The sequence below is a fragment of the Quercus robur genome, chromosome 10, assembly GCF_932294415.1.
Source record: "Quercus robur chromosome 10, dhQueRobu3.1, whole genome shotgun sequence".
In the NCBI taxonomy this organism is placed as follows: Eukaryota; Viridiplantae; Streptophyta; class Magnoliopsida; order Fagales; family Fagaceae; genus Quercus; species Quercus robur.
Window position 1 is genome coordinate 24,873,786 of NC_065543.1, and position 22,873 is coordinate 24,896,658.

General features: G+C 34.7%; 2 protein-coding genes across 3 annotated transcripts; one reads left to right on the top strand and one right to left on the bottom strand.

Annotated features, from left to right (window-relative positions):
* Positions 1 to 6,406: 6,406 nt before the first annotated feature.
* Positions 6,407 to 16,816, top strand: LOC126704427 (T-complex protein 1 subunit gamma). The gene is made up of 11 exons (XM_050403439.1): positions 6,407 to 6,610; positions 6,706 to 6,767; positions 6,874 to 7,084; positions 7,203 to 7,271; positions 7,387 to 7,458; positions 11,407 to 11,480; positions 12,138 to 12,800; positions 12,874 to 12,999; positions 13,169 to 13,273; positions 13,365 to 13,439; positions 16,399 to 16,816. The coding sequence occupies exons 1-11, from the start codon at positions 6,586 to 6,588 to the stop codon at positions 16,585 to 16,587; spliced, it is 1,671 nt and encodes a 556-aa protein (XP_050259396.1). The 5' UTR covers positions 6,407 to 6,585; the 3' UTR covers positions 16,588 to 16,816.
* Positions 16,817 to 19,568: 2,752 nt separating this feature from the next.
* On the bottom strand, positions 19,569 to 22,404 carry LOC126702185 (eukaryotic translation initiation factor 6-2). 2 transcript variants are annotated; one of them, XM_050400843.1, is made up of 8 exons: positions 22,240 to 22,404; positions 22,013 to 22,124; positions 21,818 to 21,914; positions 21,628 to 21,713; positions 21,462 to 21,506; positions 20,390 to 20,520; positions 20,145 to 20,255; positions 19,569 to 20,050 (listed from the first exon to the last, which is right to left on the bottom strand). In XM_050400843.1, exons 2-8 carry the CDS (start codon positions 22,020 to 22,022, stop codon positions 19,793 to 19,795), a joined length of 738 nt encoding a protein of 245 aa, XP_050256800.1. In that variant the 5' UTR covers positions 22,023 to 22,124; positions 22,240 to 22,404; the 3' UTR covers positions 19,569 to 19,792. The 2 variants fall into 2 exon arrangements, with proteins under 2 accessions (XP_050256800.1, XP_050256799.1); XM_050400842.1 differs by having other exon boundaries at positions 22,237 to 22,401.
* Between the last annotated feature and the right edge of the window lie 469 nt (positions 22,405 to 22,873).

Genomic DNA, 22,873 nt, shown 5'->3' on the forward strand with positions numbered 1-22,873 from the left:
TTGTTCATAGTCAACCTTGTCCCCTTCATCCCATTCTTCTCCTTCCATTAGCTCATATTCTTCCATCTTGGAGAGGTGACTTATTATCTTCTTAAGGACTTCACCTTGTGCCTCCACACTCTCGAGTAGCTTTTGCATGAGGGGCTTTTCACTTGAAGCATTCATGCTTTCTTGGAATGTCTCGCCTTCCATTCTTCTCTTGAACTTGGATTGGAGTGGGGACTTAATCTTGACCTTGGTGGTGCAATGGTGCCTGAAAAGAAGTCCCATTAAGTCCATGTCCCAATTAAAAAGTTCCTTTTATTTTTAGATGTTCTTAGAAAGTCTTTAAGTCCATTTTAATGAAGGTCCAATTACAAAGTCACTCCCTTTCCTCTCATGAAACTTACTCCTTGTTTCATTGGGCTTTGGTCCATTTACAATGATGCTCTCATTTTACTCTCATGGGCTTTCATTAGAATGTACTTAGAGATTTTTAACCCTTTGTTTCAAGCATGGGCTTACAATATATTCATCACCTTTGGGCTTTTCTCTTTCATTTCATTATCATCATTTTTTTTTGAAGTAGCCCTTTAGCTAGAATATATTGTAGCCTTCCTCTCAAGGTCCACGAAGTTCTCATCATTTTGGGTCTAGGCATACAACAAAGAGGCCCAAGATTAGGGAAATTCAAATTGACTTTGTAGGATTTTGGATGCTAAGTCCATAGCATACTTATTATCTTAGGCCCAAAGTCTTCTTTTTCAAAAGGGCTTTCTGATTTAGGCTTATGATAGCAATTAGGCTATGGTTTTATGAACCTTTCAAGTTAAGATATACCCTTAGATTTAGGGACAAGCCTCTTGCATGTGAGAACTTTTTTTCTTTTATCCCAATTGTCTTAAGGTATGCCATAATTTTTGGGGTCATCCTTCCATTTTTACATATTTTATTTGTTCTTTAGAATTAGGTGATCACAAGATATATGGTTGAACAAATAAGAGATATATAAAGGGTACCCTCTTTTGATAGGATCTAGGATCTCTCTAAGTGTGGGTAGGCTCCTTATTTAGGTCACTCACAACTAGGTGGACCATGATTCCAACCGAAGGCCTAAGTGGACCTTTGTGGATTGGTGGCAAACTTTTAACATACTCAAAGCCCATCATAGGTAATGACACCGATTGTGAGTTGGTGGGATGAACTTTGAAAGACTTGGGCCCAAATAGAGCCTTCCATCTTCCCATTCATCACCAATCGAGGTTAAGGGACAATAGAACCAAGTGAATGTGTGTGCAAACAAGTATTGAATAAGCCTTTATTAAGGCTAAGACATAGGACACATAGGAATTAAACTCATTATCCCCAGTGGAGTTGCCACTGTGGACACAGCTAGAGAGTCACCACTTAGTTTTTGCAGTGGTTTAGGAACCATATATATAGTGTCTTCTCGAGGAATGACTTTTTTGATCTTATTACTAGAGTTAAGGTATGGTATTAGGAAGGTGTTAGCACCCAAAACCACCTAATCTTAAGGTTGGCTTCCTCTTATTGTGTCTTATATTTTAACCCTATTAAAGACATACTCAATACTGTTATTCTAACTCTCTCTCTCTCTCTCTCACACACACACATACTAGCATTCATCTAACAATCAACATCGCACCAATCATCCCCCAATAGACCTAATCATACATCTATCATGGCAATTAACCAAAGTCTAGCATTTATCTAGAATACATGTCTTATCATCATGGAATCTCATCAAATGACAAACCCTAACATGCTCCAATCTCACATCATAAACCCTAACGTACATCTAGCATACATGTCAAACCAACCTAGCATTCATCTAGCATGGTATAACATAAACCCTAGCATGTTACTATTATATCTCATTTAAGGCAAAAGCATATGAACATTAAATCAAGGTAGAGACAAGGCAAACCAATCATATTATCACCCAAAGCATTAAGAGTGCAATCATATCATCAAACCTAAGCAAGATCATATCACAAATAAATGCATGTACATTGTAAATGCATGACTTACCTCACTTACGTTGCAGCAACTCAGTACCTATGGCATTATGCATGAATATGTGAATGCATGTTCATGACATTAAAGCAAGGAAATACAAGATAAACCCTAATTCTAGCATGTGAAAGGGAAACAAACAATTAAATATGTGAAACAAAAGTTTAACAGCATGAATATATAAAAAAGGACCTAAGACTTGTATTACATGTGAAATTAGAAACAAAATCATCAAAATTAGGGTTAGGATTTCTGGGCAGAATCATGCGCACGCATGAACAACCCTGCGTGCGCATAATCAAGCCTACGTGCATAGGTAGGATTATGCTCACGTGGGTTTCAGCCCAGAAACCCTAGAAACACAGCAAACAGAGCAGCACTTCAAAACACTAAATCTAACATCCTAACATGCTTTAAAATATACAACTACGCAAACCTAGACTATACAAACATATTAAAACATAAAACAAGCAAAGAAACAAACAAAAATAGAATTAAACTAAAGAAAATAAAGGAAAAAGTTTAGAACTGTACCTCGAAGAAAAAGCTCTTCAAGCTTGATTTTTGATCGTGTCCCTCAGTTAAATCCATTGACAATCAATAAAAAGAGTGATTAGTAATCTTAAACTCGAAGATCAAGGCCAAAAAATGCTCTAATCAAAAGTAAATTTACTTGATGATATTTTGTGGAAAACTCCCTCTTTGATTCACCATTTCTGGTGAATCTTAGTGTTTTCCCGTGAGATTTCTGTGTATTTTGAAAATATACCATGTAGGGCTACTTATATTGTGAAAATAAGGGTTTGGAATGGCTCTCATACGATGTAGGATTCGTTCCAAACCTCAGCATTAATGCAGAAAACTTACCTTATTTATGTTTCTGGAACCCTTCATGCGCTCGCAGGATCGGGCTTGCATTTGTAGGCCAATTTCTGTGTGCGCATGCCGAGGGTTTCCTTGGTTTACCTTTCCAAAAATAGATTTATTTGTTCATTAAAAGTTATATTTTTCATTTTAACATTTCTCAAGTTAATTTAACATCAGTTGGGCCCTAAACCAACCTTGGGTCTTCGAATTTCAGCATCATTGGGAACGGAAGCCCGAGTTGTAAAGGGTACAAAATGCGGTGTTTACCAAGACAAAACCAAAATGCTACCCACCTAAGATCTTAGACACTCATTTAGCTTGGAGCCATTTGAATAATTTTGAGCAAGGAAACAGAGGAGAAGGTGGAGGCTAATATCTAGAAGACCATGTAGGGAACAAAGTGACAAAATTTTAAAGTTTTGTTAACCAACTGGGTTTTGATCCAAAAGGGTGTTCTTGATTCTATCTCTGGGGTGAGTTATTGAGTGTTTGAGCTTCAAAGTTTTGTATTTTCTTTTCCTTTCATTTGCTCTTTCGGACTTATTCTAGGTAGATTTAATTTTTGAAACCTAGGGTTTTAAATTTTTTTTTTTTAAAAAAAAAAAATTAGGTAACTTCCCCATCTTAAAATTGTGCATTGGTTTATACTTACATGCATTGCCTAAATTCCCCTGACATATTAACCAATTTTTAAAAATGTTCTTGGTGTTTTAAAAATCTGGAGGTTTTAATCTTATCTTTCATTGTTCAATAGCTAAGCCACAAAAGAAAATGTGTTCTTGCGAATAGCAACTGTGCTTTTTAGAATTGTGTCATTGCCATATTGTCCTAATTAGGCAATGACATGATTCCTAAAAGTAGAGCTGCTAGTTTCAATATGATGCCCATGAAGAACTTCAGTTAAAGTCAGAAATACTTCACTATATTGCAAATAGAAGACAATAACACATTTTATGAATGAGCCTAATTATTTGACACAATACCTTTATTATTCAACCTATATGCATTATGATCTGTCTGTGTGTATGTTGTGCTTTGTGTGGACCATAGGAATGTTTTGGATTTGAGAAAAAAAGGTGTTTACATGTGGTATCTATGGTCCCTTTCAATGTGTATGTCTCCCAAAAATAAAACAAAAACTTTTGTATGTATTTGTTGTGTTGGTATTGTACTCTTTTGAATAAATGAATGTGTTAAGATGTGAAGTTTACTACATTAATTTATATGCTGATGGCTGATTTGGATTTTACTTTTGAGAGTCATCATGGTGGCACCTTTGTGTGGGATCTAGACTTAGTATATTTAGGTGGCAGTGTTTCTACTATTGACAATATTGACTTGATAGATTGATTTTCTTTGAAATACAAGATATGTGTGTTAGGTTACAAGCAGCTAGTACAAGTAGATTTCATTAACTTATTCCTAGAGGTAATTTGGAGTGAGGGTTGGGACTAATAACTGGAGATGATGAAGTGGTTTGTGTGAGATTCATGTTGCATAACCAACAGATAGGGTAACAATATATGTGTGTGTGTGTGTGTGTGTGGAGGGTGGTGAGGAGCCCCTTGTAGTTAAATTACTTGGACATAATGTACAAGTTAATGAGAGAGTAGTGGGTGAAGTAGTTAATTTAGATGAGGTAGATGAGAAAGTTCATGTAGATGTTGGTGGAGGTAATGATGTAGTAGTTGAGCCAAACGGTGGACAAGAATATTGAGATTTTGATTGGTTGGAGAAAGGGTTTGAGGGGCTAGATTTTAATGATGATGTGTTTGGGAGTATGGATGTTGGGCCATTTACATAGGATGGAGTTAGGAACAATGCAACCTTACATATGAGTAATGTAGGAGAGAATGCAGCCCCACAGAGGCCTAATGCAGTAAACAATGACAATGCAGCCCCAATTAGGTCTGATGCAGGAGACAATGTATGGAAGATTGTGAGTGGATTGAACCACCTATTAAAGATGATATGCTAAGTTTGGTAGGGTCTTATGATGATGAGCCACCTATTAAAGATGACATGCAAAAGAACCAGTGTTTAATGTCCAAATTGACATGAGAAAACCAGTGTTGAAGAAGGGAATAAAGTTTCTAAACTCTAGGGTTTTTAGGGAGGCCTTGGAGGAATATGCTATAATGAAGCTTATAGATATCAAGTTTAAACTAAATGAGAAGAAGGTATATCAGTTTATTGCATAAATGAATGTGGATGGAAGTGTTATGCATCTCAAATATCTGGGGAGTTGACATTCCAAATAATAACATTCCATCTAGAGTGCACCTACCCTAGAACCTTCCAACACAGTTAAGTGACTGCATGTTATGTTGTAAAGAAGTATGTGCAAGATTTTGGCAAGAATCCCAATTAGATAGTAGTTGGTGTTTAATATCATTTGAGGTCTAATATTTTAGTTGACATAAGTATCAGTCAGGTGTATAGAGAAAAAGGAAAGCTACTGATTTGATTACTGGGGATGAACAGCTGCAATATGAAAAGCTTAGGGATTATGCCGAGATGATAAGGTTGAATGATGTAGGAAGTAAGGTTACTTTGCAAACTAAAATGGAAAATGAAAATGCATAGCCCAAATTTAAGAGAATGTATATAAGATATAATGTAGAGAAAGTTGATTTTTTGGGAGGTTGTAAACCAATCCTTAGATTAGATGGGTGCCACTTGAAAGGCAAATACTATCTACCACAGCTAGAGATGGAAATAATAACATTTTCCCAATTGCATTTGCTGTTGTTGAGCAAGAGAACAAAGATTCATGGGTCTGGTTTTTGTAGCAAGAGAACAAAGTTTAAGTTACATTTAAACTACTTTATACAGAATAAAATTACAATTAAATGGTGCTAAACAGTTAACATTATTTGAAAGAAGGGGAGAACTAGAATTGAATCCACCCATTTAATATTTTTATAAGACTACAATTTCATCATTACTTAACATAATTTGAGAAAACATTTTTAGGTTTTTTTATTTATTTATAAAATTATAGAAAAAAGGTTGAAATAAATAATATATATATTATATATATATATATATATGATTTTGTAGTACAACATTTTGTAACAATAAATGATAAGGACGGGTGATGTTAGTGCGTTTCTTGAAACATTTGCGAGGATAAAAAGTCTAGTAAATTACAATTTATTTCTTTATGGATTTTTTTTGATAAATTATTTTTTTATGGTTTGGTCCCATATTATTTAGTTTACAAAATTAATTTATTAAAAACATTTTCAACTTAACAAAATTTTGTATTTTTTTTTTCTTTTTGGACCAATTAACTTTGATCCTATCATAATTGAGTGAGTCCCACACTGTTTATTTTATTGTTATAAATTCGATGGAATCCTAAGGATTTAATTAAAGCTATAGTGAGTAGTGTGAAATCAATTCAGGAAAATAACCATCTCAAAAGAAAAGAAAAATTCAGGCAAATAAATTGTAATTTTTCCAAAAGAGAAGAAAAGAAAAAAAAAAAAAAAAAAGGTTTAAAAGAGAGCAGAGAGAAGGAGAGAGGGTTCGAGGGTTTTCCAGTTGTTTAAAGAAAGAGAGAAAGGGTTTTAAGTCATATAAGGGAAGGCCTCTTGCTTAGCTTTGATTCCTTCTCTCATATTTTTCTCTTCTCTACAACTACAACTACAACACTCTCAGCCTCCATCGAAGAACAACAACAACAACAACTACAAAATGCACGCCCCAGTACTCGTTCTCAGTAAGTCTCTCTCTCTCTCTCTCTCTCTCTCTCTCTTCTACATCAAAATTCCAAATCGATTATTTGCTTTTTCTAAAATGAATGTTTGTTCACAGAGGACTCTCTGAAACGCGAGTCTGGAAGCAAGGTCCAACATGCTAATATCCAGGCTTCTAAGGTAACCAACTCTTAATTGGGGTTTTGTCATTACTTTGTTTGCTATGCTTAAAGTTAAAATTAAAATTAAATTTTGATGGGTACCACAACCACAACCACAACCGCAGGCTGTTGCTGACATTATTCGTACAACGTTGGGTCCAAGATCCATGCTGAAGATGCTCCTTGATGCTACTGGTGGAATTGTTGTTACTAATGATGGAAATGCTATATTGCGTGAGTTAGATCTTGCTCACCCTGCTGCTAAGTCTATGATCGAACTTAGCCGTACCCAAGATGAAGAAGTCGGAGATGGAACCACTTCTGTCATTGTTCTTGGTATCTTTCTTTTTCACAATCCCTAAAAATGACTATTTAGAGTGTGAGAGAGTATTACCATGTTCTGTTTGTTAATAATAATATCATTCACTTTTGTCCTTAATTTTTGTTGTTGAAGCCGGTGAAATGCTCCACGTTGCTGAAGCATTCCTTGACAAAAGTTATCACCCTACAGTTATCTGCCGTGGTAAAATGTTACTTGTCTTTTATGAGATAAAAGATACTTTGTTTTTTTTTTTTTTTATTGTTGTGGTTTGTCACTTGTTTTTGTTCATGATTATGCTTTATTTCATCTGCTGCAGCCTACAACAAAGCTTTGGAGGATGCTATTGCTGTGTTGGACAGAATTGCCATGCCCATTGACGTCAAGGATCGTAAGTTTCTTGAATCTTGATTCATTGCTGGAGTCACATATTGAATAGGTTTTCATACTCTTCTTGATTAAAGGAACTTGTCTTGCTTATAGAATATCAATATCCATAAAAGAGTGTGTACATGTATTTTTGTCAATGCAACCAAATACAGTATGTGTTTTACGTGTTATGTTAGTCACTGGTTTTGGAAAAGTGGAGACTTCAAAATAGATATGCATTAAGGATCAGCTTTAAGTCCAAAAGAAATTAATTTTCTGGACCGATTCAAGATGAAGTCCTTTGGTCCATGCTTCCGTAGATGATGCGGTTTTAGTAGATGAAATTAGTCATGAAGCTGACACCAAGGTGGAAATCTTGATGGATGCTTTAGAATCTAAAGGTTTTAGGTTAAGTAGGTATAAAGAAAGTACATGGAGTTGGTTTAAGTTTAGTACAACGGAAACAAAGATAGAGGGCTTGTAGAACTTAATGGTTAAGAGATCGTAAATATTAAATGCTTTTGATATTATACATATTTGATCACTAAAAAAAGTAAGAATTCATTAAAATATGAAAATAAAAGATGCAAAATACAAGAAATTTACCACAAAACTACAGACACAAGAAAATAAGAATCAGCATACAGAAAAACAATCTATCATGGACAATAAATCAGAAGCAGACTCAGGAGAAATGGAATGAGCCTGATGCCAGGAGAGAATAGTGCTCAGTAACTGTGACTTGAGAATGAGAATCGATGATTCTTTATCTTCAAAAACATGTGAGTTCCTTTGCCTCCAAATAATTCACATTAAGCACGAGGGAACTGCACTCCACACTGGCAGCAAGTCCTTGACTGTAAGGCCAGTCCAACAATACAACAGCTCCCAGTGTTGTTAAAAGTGTGCTTAAAGCATGCTTAAGCGCAACGCGTGGAGCGCACAGCCCTTAGGCGCGCTTTTTAGAGCTTTTTTATTAAGCGCAAAGCGCGCTTTTTTGAGCTTTTTGTAATTTAAAAAAAAAAAAATCCTGATTTGATTTTTAGCCATTAGATCTAAATATATTTGATATAAGCCACTAATTTAACATATAAAAACTAATAGTGTGGTGTGCTACCATACACCTAATAGATGATAGCAATGAGTGGTTGACTGGAAGGGTAGAAGAAGATGAACTAGATGATTTTGCTAAAGATGATCTTGTGTTTGATGATGATATTTTGACATGGGGTAGTGTTGCTAGAGCTTTTGGAGTTGAAGAAGAAAGATTCAACTTGAGATCAAGAATAGGACCACTAGGGCAAGCAATAGGTTCAAGTTCTAGTCCATAACATGCTCCTCATGATGGAGACGAAGAAGATGAGGAAAATGATGTGGGCTACAAATCTTGTGATGACAATGATGATGGTCCCTTGCTTAATGAGGATGATGATGATGATTATGTAGATTTGGATTGCATTGCATATTTGCATTGATTTTGTTAGGCAAAGATAACATTACTTAACATTCTAGTACTTTTTGGCCTTTGCCTTTCAGGTTCTATACTTCTATTTTGATTCAACCATGTTTTGTAATCATGGCCATCAAATATCATGGTTGCAAATATTTTATAAAGCACAAGAGAATTATATAAATGTTATATAAATTATATAAAATGTTTTATTGTAATTTATATGATTAATTGATCACTTGATAGTTGTATTGACTATTAATAATTTTTCTTTAATTTATTGATTTATATATATATACATATAAAATGCGCTTCAAATTGATCAGGCATGCGCTTGCGCTTTGCGCCTAGGCTCCAGGAGGCCTTTGCGCTTAAGTGCACTCAGTGCTTTTAACAACACTAACAGCTCCTCACCCTTTGAGCCATCACCCAGCTTACCCCAAAAGATTCCACAGAAAATTCCATAATTCCCTAACTGCCCGACAATGTATAAATAAGTGATCAATCGACACCCCATCCGACTTACATAGACTACACCAATTGGAATAACAATACCCTGTCTACGTAAATTATCATTTGTCAAATTCTTTCCTTTCACTATTGACATGAAAAATCAGACTCGAGGTGGTGCCTTAACTCTCAATACAACTTTCTAAGGGAATGAAGAATCACATCCTCTGCACAGGGCTCTGTAGAAAGAACCAACCTTGAATCCCTTAACAGTGCAAGGTCTCCAAACCATCCTATCCTCCTGGTGGGGACTGAAATGAATGGAGTAAAAGGTATCAAAAAATAAATCCAACACTTCAAATTCCCAATCATGAATGGTTCCAATAAAAGTCAGGTTCCAATGAATGATACTGCCAGAAATGTTCATATAATCAGCCACCGTAGCCTCTTTGTTTCTAGCAATATGAAAAAGTTCTGGAAACTGATCCTTAAAATACTCTCCCTCCCCCCACCAAACATCCTTCAAAAACACAATTCTATTCCCTGTACCCAGCTCAAATTTCACAAATTTATTAAACATGGTCCAACTATTACTTATATTCTTCCAGAGGCCAACGCCATATGAACTGCTTACAGGAGTTGTACACCAGTAATCCTGAGAAGTCCCATACTTCACAGCAATTTCGCAAATGTGCATCCTTTTCTACTCCAAAACACCAAAGCCATTTTCCCAACAATGTTTTTGATATTTTAGATAAATAATTCATAATAATGGAGAGATCAAAGAGGATGTGAACCACAAGATAAGAGAAAAGTGGATTAAGTAGATAACTGCATTTGGAGTATTGTGTAATCATAGGATACCTATTAAGTTAAATGGAAAGTTGTACAAGACTACTATAAAACCAACTATGTTATATGATACAGAAAATTGGGCTATCAAGAAACAATATGTTAATAAAATGAGCATAGCTGAAATAAAAATGATAAGATGGATAAGTAGAAATATAAGGAAAGATGGAATACACAATGAAGAAATTCATTTAAAGATAGTAGTGGCTCATCTCTTGATGAAGAGATGAGGGAGAGTTGCTTGACATAGTTTAGTCATGTGCAAAGAAGAGCATTTAATGCACTGGCAAGGAATATTGATTTGATTGAAGTCAATAGAACGAAAATAGTTACAAGAAAACTTAAAATAACACTAGCTGAAGTAGTAAAAAATGACATGTTAATTAAGAAAGTAACAAAGTATAATTTTGGATATGATATAATGACAGAGATGAATAAATGTGGCTGATCCTAATTAGCGATATGCATTGCCATGTAGATATTGTGGACTGTCTCTTTCAGAATGGGAGTCCTCTACAATGTAATTCATTAGATGCACTCTATGTACAAACACTGTACGTGAGGTCTCTCTTCCGTAACAATAAAAGTAATTATTTAAAAAAGGGCGTGGGGGGAGGGGGGGAGGTAAGGTATATAATGTGAACCGAGGTTGTGATAGTATGTAATGACTTGGGCGTTATTGCTCTTATAGATGAATGGAAGAAGGGCTTGTATAATTTGTATCCATGTCTAGTGTAATAGGAATTTTATTTGGTGGAACATCTATATGTGACATCCATAGAAATTAAGGGTCTGTTTGGTTTGCACTTTTCAAAAGAGTTTTTAAATACTATTGTTCTTAGATTCAATTTTTTTTTTTTTTTTTTCAAAATAAAAGCTTCATTAGGTACTCACTACTCTGTCACTCTTTCATTTTATTTAACAGAATGGTAAGCGGTGTCAATCAAGTAGTTCTCTTGTTGTACTGTTTAATTGAAGCTAGAAATATTGACTGTTCGTTATTGCAATAGTTTCAGTACTCTCTCTCTCTCTCTCTCTCTTTTGTGTGCTTGCTCTTCCACACACAAACACATGCATCTGTTTGTGTTCATGTACAGCCAGATACACAAACATCTTAATTGGCAGTTATTTTATGATGGAAAAGGGATTTTGTAGTTTCCTTAGGTATAAGTTAAGCTTGCTTCTGTCTGGTGTACATAACATATGAAATTGTGGCAGGTGCAACAATGTTGGGGTTGGTCAAGAGCTGTATAGGCACAAAATTTACCAGCCAGTTTGGGGATCTCATTGCTGTAAGTATCTTCTTCTAAAGGTTAAGCATGTGGATGTCTTGATAACCATTCTTTTCTCTTTTCCTTTGTTTAACTTGCAACTTGAATCTGGCTGGCATTTGATTCTTCTCAAGGTACTCTAGAAAATGCTAGAATCTTTAAGAGTTTGCCATGAAATGTTGGGTATGCCTCATCCTTGAGACAATAATTTTAAGACATGCCTCATGCTTCAATAAGAAGAAAAGATGGCCCATGTGACAATTCATCATGCTTGTACTCATTTTATTTATTTATCTAAACTTCAACTTGTAAGACTATTTAAGATTTTTGACCAATGAGCTCTAGCTGAAATGACACCTCCCCTCTTTATAGGGTAAAGGTAGAAGGTGAGTTAGTAAGTTCAAGACATGCGAGTGCATGTGTAAATTACCAATAAAAAAGGAAGATTTTTTGTTGTCCTGGTAAAGAGACTGTGTTTAGAGTTGGTTCATCACATTATCCTTTTTTTTAAACAGGAGACATGATGTTAATTTTTGTTTGTTGATAGCTTGCACTTGCATTGTCATGCTCTGCTCACCAACCATAAATGTCCCTTTTTTGACAAATATGCTGAAACTGCACTGTAACTTTATATGAATTGTTAAATTTATGTGTTGCTTTATTTCGGAAATTTTCTAGGATCTAGCTATAGATGCCACCACAACAGTTGGTGTTGATCTTGGCCAAGGCTTGCGAGAAGTGGATATTAAGAAGTACATTAAGCTTGAGAAGATCCCTGGTGGACAGTTGGAGGATTCAAGGGTTCTTAAAGGAGTTATGTTTAACAAAGATGTGGTTGCCCCTGGAAAAATGAGAAGAAAAATTGTAAACCCACGTATCATTCTTCTTGATTGTCCCCTCGAGTACAAAAAGGGTGAGAACCAAACAAATGCAGAGCTGGTTAGAGAAGAAGACTGGGAAGTCCTGTTGAGAATGGAAGAAGAATACATTAAGAACCTCTGCGACCAGATAGTGATGTTCAAACCAGACCTGGTAATCACAGAGAAGGGCCTTAGTGATTTGGCATGTCATTATCTGTGCAAGCATGGAGTTAGTGCAATCAGGAGGTTAAGAAAGACAGATAATAATAGAATTGCAAAGGCATGTGGAGCTGTTATTGTGAACAGACCAGATGAACTGCAGGAGTCTGATGTTGGTACTGGGGCTGGGTTATTTGAAGTTAAGAAAATTGGGGATGAGTTTTTTGCTTTCATTGTTGACTGCAAAGAACCAAAAGCTTGTACTGTACTTTTAAGAGGTGCCAGTAAGGATCTATTGAACGAAGTGGAAAGAAACTTGCAGGTACTATAATGATGTGATCTACAAATTATTGTGTTTGAGTAGTGCTGTTTTCTGAAGCATGTTTCTTATACAGGATGCCATGTCAGTAGCGAGAAACATACTAAAAAATCCAAAACTTCTTCCTGGAGGTGGTGCTACAGAGTTAACTGTATCAGCTGCTTTGAAGCAGAAGAGTTCATCTATTGAAGGCATAGAAAAGGTAAATGCTTGTCTCCTGCATCTATTTTATCACTACCAAGTAAATATGAGATCTAAATTTATCTTTCTTGGACAGATAGTTTATTGGCAAAAATTAGGTAGAGTGCTGTAGCTTTACATGATTACATGGTGCTTATCTTTTTTGTTTATGTTTTGTGGTTGTAAAATAGTGGCCTTATGAAGCTGCTGCCATAGCTTTCGAGGCTATACCCCGTACTTTAGCACAGAATTGTGGGGTGAATGTGATTCGAACCATGACCGCACTACAAGGGAAGGTAAGAGCCTTTATACAGCATGGTCATATCATGAGTTGACAATTCAATTTTCATGTAAATACTAATCATTCTTATTTTTTGGTTTTTGTAGCATGCAAATGGTGAAAATGCATGGATTGGCATAGATGGAAACACTGGTGTAATTACTGACATGAAAGAGCGCAAGGTATGTTCAACATGTTCTTGTGGACTTCCATTCTTGCTTTGTTTGGTGTAATTTCTATCTATCAACAATGCTGCATTTGTTTCGGCAGAAAATGTTTTATTGAAAATGACTTGTTTTCTAGAAAACATTTTGGAAAATTGGCTTGTTTTCCTATGTTTGGTTGCAGCAATGGAAGTGAGTTGGAAAACATTTTTTTATTGATTGTCTCACAAAAAATCATTAACATTATTGTAATTCCAAACAGTTATATGAACCAAAACTTTCATTCACAACATGAATTTATGTAGTACATGTGTCTAATATATTTTCCAATTAGTTATCAAGAAAATATAATGAAAAATTATGGGAAAAATAATATTGTATATTCTGTTGCTTGTATGAAGTACAAAAGTACACCACAATTTGCTTGAACTCAGTAACTACTAAAAATAAAGCTCAAGGAGCTTCTTCAAAATATTAAATGCACCTATTATTGGATTAAGTTCAACTGGGGCCTTTAATTCTAGATCTGGAATTGGTTCATTTAGGGGTGTTCGCGGTGCGGTGCGGTGCGGTTTAGCTAAAATCATGACTGCACCGCACCTTATTTTTGCGGTCACATGTGCAGTGCGGTGTGGTGCAGTGCGGTTTAAAGTTTAGCCAAAACCATAACTGCACCGCACCTCATTTTTTCGGTCACATATGCAATGCGGTGTATAAGATGCGGTTTGAATGATTTGAAATTGGTATATATTTCAAATTTTGGGCTTTTTCTACCCAGTCCAAAACTAATTTTTCTCTTTATTTTGGTCCAAATTTTAAACTATTGAGTTAGTTTTTCTTTATTTTGGGCTAGCTTTCTTAATCAACACTTACTAGGGTTATCAAACTTTTTTTTTTTTTTTTTTTTTTGAAAACTAGGGTTATTAAACTATTAATAATATATTTAATATTAAAAATAATTAAATATATTAATATATAAAGAGGGTGCGGTGCGGTGCGGTTTTCTTATTATAAAACCACAAACCGCACTGCACCATGCGGTGTGGTGCGGTGCGGTGCACTATTACTTGCGGTGCGGTTATGTTATTTTGCGGGCGGTTTTGGTGCGGTTTTTGCGGTTTGTGTAGTATGGTGAACACCCCTAGGTTCATTAGTGCCAGTGGCATTCTAGGCAAAAGCATCATTGCATGCAGCTGACTTAGGGCATGTTTGGTATGCTGTAACATTACAATGATTATTCATGTGTAATAACTATTAAGTTATTTGGTTTCATCTTTATTATAGGGAATAATTATTCCTTAGTAATAGCTATTCTTTAAATTGAGGAATACCTATCCCTTCTAGGATGATTGTAATAGTTATTCCTTAATACATGTAACAACTTTTAGATTAATATATTTCCAAAAATACAAACTTCCAATTTGCATGATCTTTTACAAATTTTTTATATGTAACAACTAAACTTATGAATAGAAATTTTATTTCCAATAATAAAGATGACTTTTCCTAACATAATCTCCTTTTGGTGTACCAAATGTACCCTTAATGTTTGACATTGCTTGAGTGTCTTGTGGAGTAGTGTTGATTTTGCATGGATCATACTTAAAGTTTGCCCATTAAGCTTTGTACTTCTCTATGAATTCGGGAGTATGAAAAATATTGATGCCAAAGAGTGTACTTTAAATCAAGATAATGAATGTTTTTGGCACCAAAAACATTCATTAACTTATTGGTCATAAATATTATCAGACCACATTCCAAATCAATGAATATATTTTATTGATGTTTGGATGTTCAAAAAAAGACAAATTACCTATAGACAGTTCTGAAACAAATGGATAACCGCATCTGTTAAAATACATCAAGTTAGTCAATCTATTCTAAAGTTTTCACAGCCTAGTGATGACAGTGGCAATAGTTGAAGCATCTGGACATTATCATCATAGTTCTTGCAACAAAAAAACTTTACATTAACCACTGAATAACCTTCCTAAATTCCTAACTAGCAACTTTACTGGTACATTTAATCTGGGACTGGGATTATCTATTATTATGGAATCAACCCAACTAGATCATCTTGTAATGAGAAACCCATAGTAATTATTGGTCCTGTCTCAATGCCGATGTTCTGTGCATAGCAACTTGCCACATACTAAGCATTGAAGCAAATATTAGGTTTCTTTTATTTTATTTTTAAGTTTAGAACTCTGCATCAAAATTCAAATTATTTCAATTATGGCACTTGCTGTAGCTAGATTATTAACCTGTTTTGTCTGAGATAGAACTAGTGAAGCAGCAAAGCCTAAACAATACATGTTTGGTCACAAGCTTATTGAAACAATGAGCAGCTTATGAAAATGACAAACGTTAGGTAATAAGTCTCAAACAAATATTTTATGTTAAAACCAACTAAAAAGTGCTCATCTTCAAAAACAAGTTTTTGAAAACAGAAATTAAAAATACATTCCCAGGCATGCCCTTAGTGTTCTGTTGACCAGATCCTTAGTTTTTCATTGATTAAAGTTTTTGTGCCAAATCAAACACCACAAAATGTGGAAAAATATTTTATAGAAACTGTTTTTTTTTTGCTGAAACAAATGCAGCATTAAAATATAAAAATCATTCACAGCATTAAAAATCAATGAATTGTGGAAGGATTCTTGGTATGTCCTTTTTTTATTAACTATACACAGGACAGTTATCCGACATGGTTCAGTAATTTCCAAAATCTCGTGTTCAGCAAATTTTAGAGATGATATGGAATGATGGCACATGATTTCATAAGATCAACATGCATTTTTTGAACCCCCCCTCTCTCCCTTCCCCTTCTTTTTGAAAGCATTGACTCTTTAGGTATTAGTACCTTGATTTTTCTGTATCATATTGTGATAAATTAACAAACTAAGTTCTTTGTGTTCTACTATTAAATATATGACTGAATGAACTGTTGAATGCTTGGTTGTTCATATATTGTCAGATTTGGGATGCCTACAATGTGAAGGCACAAACTTTTAAGACAGCCATAGAAGCTGCTAGCATGCTCCTTAGGATTGATGACATTGTGAGTGGGATTAAGAAGAAGCAGGCCCCTGGAGCAGGAGCTCCATCAAAGCCCACGGTTGAGACTGAAGCAGATGCTGACAGTGAGCAAATACTTCCTGACTGAAGATATCAGAACAATTAAAGGCTTTACTTTTTGTAGTGTTTGAAGGAAGCTGGGTGTCCAACAGTTTTGTTGAACTTTTGACTTATGTACTGTTTGAAAATTTCAGATTTTTGCCTTGTGCTGTCCTGGGACCACCTAGTCTGTTCTGGGAGCAATTGTAATTACGTTAAAAACGTTTAATGGGGTGTCTTTTATTAGCAGAATCAATTATTATGATGATTTCTTCTTCCCTTGTGTTTATTGGGGGTAATTCCATTTAGTGACACAATTGAGAACATTGCATAGAGGCCTTTTAAAGGATACCTAGGCTGTTACAATTCTGCTCAATTGGCCCAGGCTCTCTCAGGTTATTTAACAAAGTTTTGGCTTTGCTATGTTTGAGCTTTGCTTCATATTTAATGAAATTCCTTGAATTTTTGAAGTATATATTGAATTACCAAAAATAATGATACGTTTATGGTATTATAAACCTTTGGCAAATACTTGCACATTGGTGTGTATAGACACATGGGTGTGCAAACAACCGAAAATTTGAGTTGAAGACATGATTTCAAGTTGGAAATCGTGTTCACCTCACGATATCAGTTGTTTCACGCTTGTATGATTGATGTGCAACAATCACTGCTTTAAGGGTTTGTTTGAGATCTATTTATTTTTCTAAAATTAAAAACTTTTTGCTGAAAGTACTGTAGCAAAATAATTTAAAAGTTAGATGATTTTTTTTGGCTGAAAGTACTGTAGCTAAAGCTGAAAGTACTGTAGAATTTTTATTTTATTTTTTGTGTAATTTGAACCCTATTTTAATGCTTGAATATGCAAAGTGACTTCCAAATATGAAAGCCAAATATTTAACCACAACAACAACTAATTATTTTATTTATTTATTTATTTTTTGTCTTAGATTTTAATTTACTATCAAGTTTGTGTATCATAATTAAGATACATATTTTATCAAAGCCATCAATTATGGTTACCCAAAAAAATACAATAATGTTAATGGTAATTATAACCACAAGTTTTTAGATTTTGACAAAAAAAAAAAAAACTATAATATGAATGGTAATTATAACATTAGTAACAAAGGAAATCCTAGGATGGAGGCATCCCACGTATCGATGCTGTGATATTGTTCCGAACTACTTTCATCTCAGGTTCATCTAAAAAAGAGATCACATGTGCCATTTCATCGTAATAACTTCCCTCGCTACTTTGACCTTGTCTAAGGTTATTGTCTTCAAGTGCTCTAATAAAATTATGAAGAACTATTGTAGCAATAATAATGCGTTCTTGAATGCATATATCAAAGGATGACATATTCCTCAAAATTCTCCATCTATTCTTCCAAGACACCCACAAAATTAAATGAAATATAGAGGAACCCATGGATAAGAGACAAAAAATACAAAACCCACAAACAAACCCACATAATTTCATTGAAATTTTGTTCATGCAAAATTTAGCCACACCCAACAAAAATGAAAAACACACTGACACATCAAAGGATGACAAAAAATTTAAATACAACTCACAGTGGTCTGACATCGGCATCTCTTCCTCACAGTGGCGGATCAGCTTTGTGGTGGATTTCTCTCACAACCAAGAAAATGGCAGTGAGTTCTGTGTTTCGAGAGAGTTTTTGTATCACTTTTTATTTGAATAAAAGGGGTTTCCAGAGAGTTTTTGTGCGTCAGATGCTTTACATCAATTGGGGCAATTGGTGGTAGATGCAAAATTTAAGAGCTTGAGGAAGAAGTTGGGGGTATTGATGAGGAAGAAGTTGGGGGCATTGATGAGGAAGAGGAAGGGAGACTCGGCTGAAGAGAAAGTAGATTCAAAAACTTACCGTTGCTAAATGCACCGTTTTGTCAAATTTCAGCTGCGGGTCCAAGAACAGGGAAAAGGGACCCACAAAATTAATCCAAACGTAGTTCCATTTTCAGTATGCCAAACACATGCTAAATCTCTTATGATGATTTAAAACTTGCAATTAGTATGGAATTTAAGCTAGAGAGATGGATAGTAAAATTACCATGCATCGTATCTGTGGCTTGAGACCTGATTCTCCATATGTGACTGGCTTTCCATCATTGTTTCAGTGCGGTATGTTTAGGCAGGCTTCCCTTAATTTGTTCGTTGAACTTACCATTAAGCTTATTGAGTATTGCATATTTAGGCTCCTTAAACGTGGTTCATAGGTTAGATAAGAGTCGAGACACCCTTCAAAATATTGGAGCAGGAAAGGCTTATAACTGAGGGCTAGATACTGGTCAAGCACCCTTTTATTGGAAAAGTTCATAATTATTTTGACTGTTCTCGTGGTGGAAAAACTAAGAGCAAAGAACAGTACTAAAATTTGTTATAGAACAAGAAAATCTCCTTAAAAAATTATGTTGTCAATGATTCTGTTTTTCTTAAAATGAATACAAGTGCTGTTGTTAAAAGAAAAACTATTAAAAAAAAAAAAAACAATTTCGTAAGATTTTTTTTTTTGACTTTTTGTACCAATTATATTTACGTGAATATAAAAATATCAACTAATTAGCCCTCCACTATTAATAGTATAATTTGGTGGAAACTTTGTTTTTGCTTTTCTTTTAATCAGTCATGGAAATTCTGATCTATTCCTACCAAATTTGTTGTTCTGTTTCCAATCTTTTCCTTGAGCAACTAGCGCACACTGTGGTACGTAACACAACTAAAGAAGGGTCCATACTGAAATTTCAGGACCTAGACACAGCTCTTCACTCACTGCTGAGTTGCATGTTTCCCTAAAGCCAATCTTTGTTGACCACCTAGGGGAGAACGGACAACAATGAGCCTACATTCACACAACTGGCTAGCAATGAGCCTACAATTTTTTAAAACCTTACTTTTTCTCGTTTTTTCTCACTTTTTCAAATTTTTTCAAAGTACAAATATAGTATATACTTTAATACACTTTCAGCAAAAAGCTAGATAAGCTATCTCAAACAGACACTTAATGGACTCAATTCATATCGTTATAACCACTACCAGAATTCCAATGTCAAAAACAACAAAACTGCCAGACTTCAAATTAATGCTTCTTGATTGAAACATCATAACATTGGCAGAGTCAAATAAATAACTAACAAAAGGAAATAAGTCAAAATAAACAAAAGTGTTTCAACTTCATACAACTATATTGTAATCAATCCTTGGCTGAAGGCTGAGTGAGATGCAAGACTCAGACGTAGCTGTCGATCAATGATTTCCTCATCTCATCCACAATGGCGCTAGGCTGGGCTGGCTTCAATTGGAATGCAGTTTCAATAACATTGAGTTCGGTTGCTGTGGTATCTGAACCACAAAATGCTGTCCAATCATTCACTGTCAAGCCAGCACCTATCACCTCACTACCACGGTTCACAGTCCCAGCAGACACAGGAACCTGAAGAAGTGTTGCAAGTTCGTTCATGTCTTCAACGGATGTATGGGGATGAACCTGCATAGTATTCAGCAAAGACACAGTAAGTATGCAAAACATGCCTCAGTAGATGCCTCAATAAACCCCATTCCAAGGAGAATCATTTTCTTACCAGAGCACCTTTGTTTGAGAAGGCACAATAACTGCCCACAAGAATATTACCAGCAATTGTCTGCCTAAAAACTTCGACTCCAAGAACATCTGCTATCATCTCCTCAGTTTCCTGATTAAGAATAAAACAGTTCAACATGAGTATCCTAAAAGGTTTTATCAACTTAAAGAAACCAGTCTCTTCTTCAGATTGGGCTGCTAGAAAGCTTAAAAGAAATCTTAGTTCTGCGGATAAGACAACGATACCTTATCAAGATCAGTGTGAGTAAGAGCAACATGATCATTGCAAGCTATACAATTCCCCAGAGCAGAAAGTCTTTCATCTATGCGTTGAACAACTACTTGATCCGGAAGACTGTTTCTCAAGTGCTGAAGTTCTGTAATATTAGCCACCATACAATAACAATAAGACAGTGGCAATTGTAAGTAGAATACAATTAAGCATGCAAGATTAATTAGCATTCAAAAAGCAAAATCCATTTAGATTTGCAATAATTAAAACTTCATTCATGACCATTCCAAGAAGAGAATCAAATTTGAGAAGGCTTCGCCATTAATGAACAGAAAAATGGATTTCATTTGGCTGCCCCAAGTAAAATTCAGACATTTTTTAGTATAAAAGTGAAGGTTTTAATTGCTGCAAAGCATGCCAAATCCAAGATCTCATTACAGAACGAAAAAATAGTGCTGAAAGGTACACATGAGCTTCTTGAAGACCATCAATGTGTAAAAATTTGAGAATTAAAATGTGTCCCCATTGCTAATGTATAATGAGTTGCAAGTCAATTTCCCATTAACTATGAATATAAAAGAATAAAAGGTTCTATGTAACTCAATTTAGAATCCACAAGTGCTTTATAGCACGTGAAACATTCCCGTTCATGGTTCAAGCAGAAACCAAAGATAAACCACACTAAGGTCCATCATTGTATATTTTCACTCAAAATTCATGCCAATACCACTTCATCACCTCATTGATTAATATCACCAGTGAACAAATTCACAGACTCCTATAACATATCTTCCAGCCAAATCCAAATGCAGTAAAAGAATAAACAAACCATGAAATAAATTAAAAACAACAAATAGTCCAGAGAAAAAATACTTGGCATTTCATAAGAACAAAATATTTTAGTTGAATTTATTATGACTATGATGCAACTTAAGTTGTCAAGGTGAATACTCTTAGAGACCAATCAATGTACAGTTAATGCATATTAAGAAATTATTGTCATGATAAAAAGAAAGAGCAATGCAAGGTAAAGTGATTAACATACAGTAAATGCATTTTATTTGAGTCCAGGAATAAAAGAGTAACCTTGGTCGGTGGTGTTGTGAGGCAATAGAAGCCCATTTTTGTTGCCTGCACAGCACAATAAAAACGAAAGCAAGGAGAGATATCACATCACATTTTGGTTGAAAGAAGTTATGAAATGTACAAGCAATCTATGTTTCTATAAAAGCATGAAGAATATCAATAGTACCAGCACAAAGGCGTCCGATAATGCGAGTGCCAGCAATGGAGGTCTTAACAACAGGGATAACATCGGCTAACTCAGCCTCAAATGCGCTGCAAAGAGATCAGCTTTATTTGCACTAATTCTAAATGCATTATTATTAACTAAATTTAAAAAAAGAAAAAATAAAAAATAAAAAGGGAAAGGGATAAATAACCTGTAGAAGCTTTCAGAACCGCCAATGGCAACCAAACAGTAAGCATTGGTGAGCTTTGAAAATACACCCACATCACATGAGTTCTCAAATTGAATTCCTGTATGTATGTATGTATGTATGTAATTCAAATTCATTCTCTATCTCATGAATCATATAATAATGTAAATATAAATATAAATAAACAGAAAGACTTACTGTTGGCCATGATTGATTGTTTGAGGGAAAGCCCAAAAATAATAAATAAAAACACTAACTTTTGTTGTTGTTATTCACAAAATATGTAACTTTTCAACTCCAAGACCTACTACTGCAACAACGCAAAGCAAAGATAAATCAATTAAAAAAAAAAAACTAGAACTTGAACTAAAAGCGTGAGAGAGAACACTTATGAAAATTGTGTGTTTGAAAAGAGTCCGTACCACCTTTTCTGTTTTTGTGTATCGGTATCGTGTCGTGGCTGCTCTCTCTTTTTCTCTGTTTTGTGTTTTAGGGTTTTCGATCAGACGGATTAGCTTAAAATATCTATCTAGCTTTTCACTTTCAGACCTTAGCAAATGTTTTTGTTTTATTTTCTTTCTAATAATAATATAGAAGATACTTTCAAAAATAATAATAATAATATAGAACATATTGTTTGTGCGTGCTGTGTTAAAAGTGGGAATAATTGAGTCACACCTAGTTTACGGGCCCATTTTAAGGTCCAGCCCAAAACTAACGTTTATAAAGCTCAGGAAGAAAAATAATTGAGTCACTTTAATCCAAAATAATAATAACTAGTCGCTAACCCGTGCGATGCACGGGATAGTTAAACAAAATTTATACACATTCACTTTTATTGGTACAATCATTTGAAAATAATTCTAACTAATACCCAAATGTAAGAGACACATTGACTTACTATTTAAAGTAGTCTTCTGAAGAATTTACACATATTGTGCAACTAAGCCTTAATTTCTCATCAACAATAAAAACATGGAAATTCAAAACATTGAAAGAAAATAAAAATTACAACAATTAATTTCATTATCTTTCATGCTATACTTTGTAATTGTACGG